This window comes from Brassica oleracea, chromosome C7, assembly GCF_000695525.1.
Source record: "Brassica oleracea var. oleracea cultivar TO1000 chromosome C7, BOL, whole genome shotgun sequence".
Lineage (NCBI taxonomy): Eukaryota > Viridiplantae > Streptophyta > Magnoliopsida > Brassicales > Brassicaceae > Brassica > Brassica oleracea.
Window position 1 is genome coordinate 31,196,374 of NC_027754.1, and position 4,019 is coordinate 31,200,392.

General features: G+C 40.1%; 1 protein-coding gene across 1 annotated transcript; it reads right to left on the minus strand.

Annotated features, from left to right (window-relative positions):
* LOC106303086 (zinc finger BED domain-containing protein RICESLEEPER 2-like) lies at positions 1-2,039 on the minus strand. Its single transcript, XM_013739446.1, has 4 exons — positions 1,545-2,039; positions 1,303-1,453; positions 582-1,222; positions 1-537 (listed from the first exon to the last, which is right to left on the minus strand). Exons 1-4 carry the CDS (start codon positions 2,037-2,039, stop codon positions 1-3), a joined length of 1,824 nt encoding a protein of 607 aa, XP_013594900.1.
* Positions 2,040-4,019: the final 1,980 nt, after the last annotated feature.

The following is a 4,019-nucleotide window of genomic DNA, read 5'->3' on the forward strand; positions in this document are numbered from 1 at the left end:
TTAGGCTGGAGTTTCAACTGGATCCTTCAAGTACACCTCTAGCTCATCTCTTGTATCATCTCCCTTCTCAGCAACCAGCTCCTTGTACACACAATCCATCCTCTCATACCCATAATCTTCAACCACGAGCTCCATTTTATCCACGCCTTGTTCTTGAGAATCTTGACTAGGCAGGGAAGCCTCAGCTTGACTCGACTGAGAAGACTGTCCAGTAGACCCTCTGAAACGGTTGTTATACTCCCGGAACATGGACTTGAGAAGATCACCAACAGAGTCTAGCATTTCTTTGGACTCCAAGCTGTTCTTCCCATAGAGTTTCTCAAAGCAAAGCTTGGCAAACTGCATCTTCTTCCTAGGATCAAACACAGTCGCCAATATCAGCATCCTGTTGACACTCTTCATGCCATCCCAGTACTTCAGAAACTTCTGAAGCATATCAGTTGCTTTCACCTTCAGCTCAGGATCAAAACTGTTAGCTAGTGCAGTCAGGTTCCTCTCAATCGTCACAATCTCACCATAGCACTTGTAGGAGTTCACCTTTGATGACGAGAGATCACCAAGGTGCTGTTGTAGAAGATGACCAGAAATCTCTTCAGCTTGTCAACAGCACTCCAGTCTCCATAACCAGGTGGTCCACACCTCTTAACACCATTTTCCGTATCCAGGAAATAGTCATTATATAGCCGGTCTTCTGCTTCCATCTTTTCAAACGCTACACGGAACTGAAGAGCCCTAGACAGCATAAGAAATGTAGAATTCCACCTAGTCTTTACATCTAGAGGCAAGCTACCACGGCTCATTCTCCCACTAGTAACTCTAAGGTCAAATGCATTCAGCCTAGGTGTAGAAGAGCGCACATACTGGATAGCATTCCTAATCGCTAAGACATTATCCCCCACCTCAGCCAAACCATCCTTAGCAATCAAGTTGATTATATGAGCAGAGCACCTCATGTGCAAGAAATTACCATCTAAAACGAATGCATCAGGGGCAACCTCACTAAAATCCCTATGGAATTTTCTAATGGCAGAAGTATTAGCAGTCGCATTATCTACCGTGATGCAGAATACCTTCTCAATCCCCCAGTCAGCTAAACATTCCAAGAGGACAGTAGCTATGGTCTGACCTTTGTGGTCCATCACGTACTTGAAGCCAATAATGAGCTTCTTCAGCTGCCATGAAGCGTCAATGAAGTGGGCAGTTATCACCATGTAACTAGCACCTGTTAACCATGGAACAAGAAAACATGTTAGAATAAGCGTTTGAAATGTACAGAAAATTAAACAAGTAGAGTAGCATTACCTGTGACTTGAGAAACCCAAATGTCAGTTGTTAATGACACTCTTTGTTTGGTTGTGCGAAGCAGGTTCTTCAAAGCTGCCTTCTTTTGCACGAACATCTCAACAATGTCTCGAGTCGCAGTCCTCCTAGAGTGTGGCTTGTAAAAGTTAACCTTGCAAGAGAAAAGTTGGGAAAGTTAGACTTATATTAAGTTAGACTTATATTAGAGAAGCTTAAAAGGGTAAGAGGTTCTATGGTTATACCTTTCTGCAGAAATGTTTCCAAGCCGTACTTTCAACAAAAGAAAGAGGCAATTCGGCTAAGACAATCAGCTCGTTAGAGGCTTCTCTATAAACCGGCTCTGGGACCTTTGATGACTTCAGATTGCCTTCTGTATTAATCAGAGTCTGATTCTTTCCTTGGCTGGTTAACCATGTTTGGTATTCTTTGCAGATGGTCAAATGCTTCTGGAGGTTTGATGTTCCTGATTTGGTAGCACAAGAGAATACCTTCTGACAATAGTGACAAATGCATTTGTCACGAGTGTCCTTGGTTCGGGTGTAATGGCTCCACACACCAGACCTTGGCACAACAGCTTTCTTCACCTTCACCGACTGAGCAGATACTCCAGTTGTTGCATTTGCATCAATGGACTTCCCTCGACTTTGAGTACTTTGGTGCTCTTGTCCATCGTAAGTCACTTGAACATCAGTTGTCTCATCACCAGTCTGTCTTTGTCTCGATGATGAGGAAACCATCTGCAAGATAAGAAGAAAAAAATTTACATTTTAGTTACATCAAACGAGTGTTGTATATAGAAAAACATAAAGACAAATAGTCCCATCAAGCGAGTGTTGTATCAACTAAACTAATAGTCAAGCTCTCTAGTAAAACATAAACAAATCAAACCCGCATGAAGAGAAATTATCTAAGACAATATAAGATTGAAACAATGTTGACTAACTATCACGGATCAATCATCAAGTTACTTGATTCAAGAAACTTCAGATATGATATAATCTACACAATACAATACATGCATCTTAAATATTATATAACACTCAAAGCCATCAAGAGACAAGAGCATCGACAGTACTAAGGATAGAGAAGAATCGAGACTACTAAAATGAAGAGACAAGCATCGAGAATCCTAAGAATACAGAAGAATCAAGACTATTCATAACAAAAAAGCATTGACACTACTGTAAAATTAAAATCCGAAAGTTAAAAAAAATGAAGAGACAAGCATCGAGATTACTCAAAATAAGTCTGAGTACCTTTGATTGATTACTTGCGCTTTGATATGGAGAAGACTGGGTCGAAGATACATATATATGGATCTTTCGATTAGGGTTTCGGTTTCAAATCGACGAAGAGTTTCAGTGAGATACGAGAATATGTGATGATTGAAAAAATTTCGGAGTAAGGAAACGAATTGGTGAGAATATTTAGGGAGATCAAAGCTTTAGGAAGGTTACAGAGATTCCGGGTGGTGAGAATCTGTGAGAGAGATCGAAATGAACTGAGTATCGAAAAGGGGAAAGAGGGCTTAGGGTTTCATAAGCTCGGGTCTCGGGTGTAACCAATCGGATTTTCGGTTTATAACCAACCCGAACCGACACCCGATATACCAAATAACCAGCCCCGATCGGTTTTTGCACAGGATCCGAACCCGACCCGAACCGGTTTTATCGGACCGGGTCCGGTTCGGGTTTTCGGGTTCGGGCTTTTTGCCCAGGCCTAGTTAGCTTATTCCTAGATACGATTTATTTTTAAGTTCGTGGGTTTAGAGTTATCAATAAATAAATAAAACAATAGCTCGTATAGATTCAGTGCTTGATGAAAATTATTCGACTAACTCAAAGTTTTAGTGAAAGTATCACGTTAGTCTTCCCTTTTTGAACAATGCTTTGATGATTGTTACATGGATTTAGAACTGATTTCTGATGCTTATAAAGAAAACAAAATAATAAGCTATTCTCCGTGATAGTATTTAACTTCACTTTGTTCATATAATTTTAGTATATTGATTTTGCATAACTAATAATGAAATAGCCATATATATATGAGCAAATTTTCAGTATTTCAGGATTATTTTATATAAAAGGAAAGATATAATCATCTGAAAAAAAAAAGAGAATGCACTACAAGAAAACAGCGGTATTCTGACGGACATTCCGACGGAAAATGAAGTCCGTCAGAAAACGAAATCCTCGGAATATCCTCGGAATATCCCGAGGAATTTCCGAGGATATTCCGAGGAAACACAAAATTTGGTTTCCTCAGAATTTCCTTGGAATATACCGACGGAATTCCGAAGAAATATAAATCCGTCGGAATATTCTTATGGAATACCGAGGAAACATGTATTCCTCGGAAAAAACCGATGAATTCCGAGGATATATTATAGCCGTTAGAGAGCCGTTGGGGTTTTTTTAAAATTCCGAGGAAATTTCGATGAACTAGCCGTTGGCGTCGGAATTCCGTCGGAATTTCCTCGGTCTGTCGGCAGGATTTCAACTATAAATACAAGCACCCCTCTTCCTCTTCATTCACTCCATATCTTCATCCTCCCTCTTACTCTCTTTACACACGAATTTGATTCATAAAAAACATGTCTTCTTCAAATTATTTTCGTTCTTGGATCGATCGACCTCATTTGGATCCGAACACGAGATTGCTTACGGAAGAATACCAACGAGGTATAACCGAATTCATGGGGTTAGTTCACCGACAAC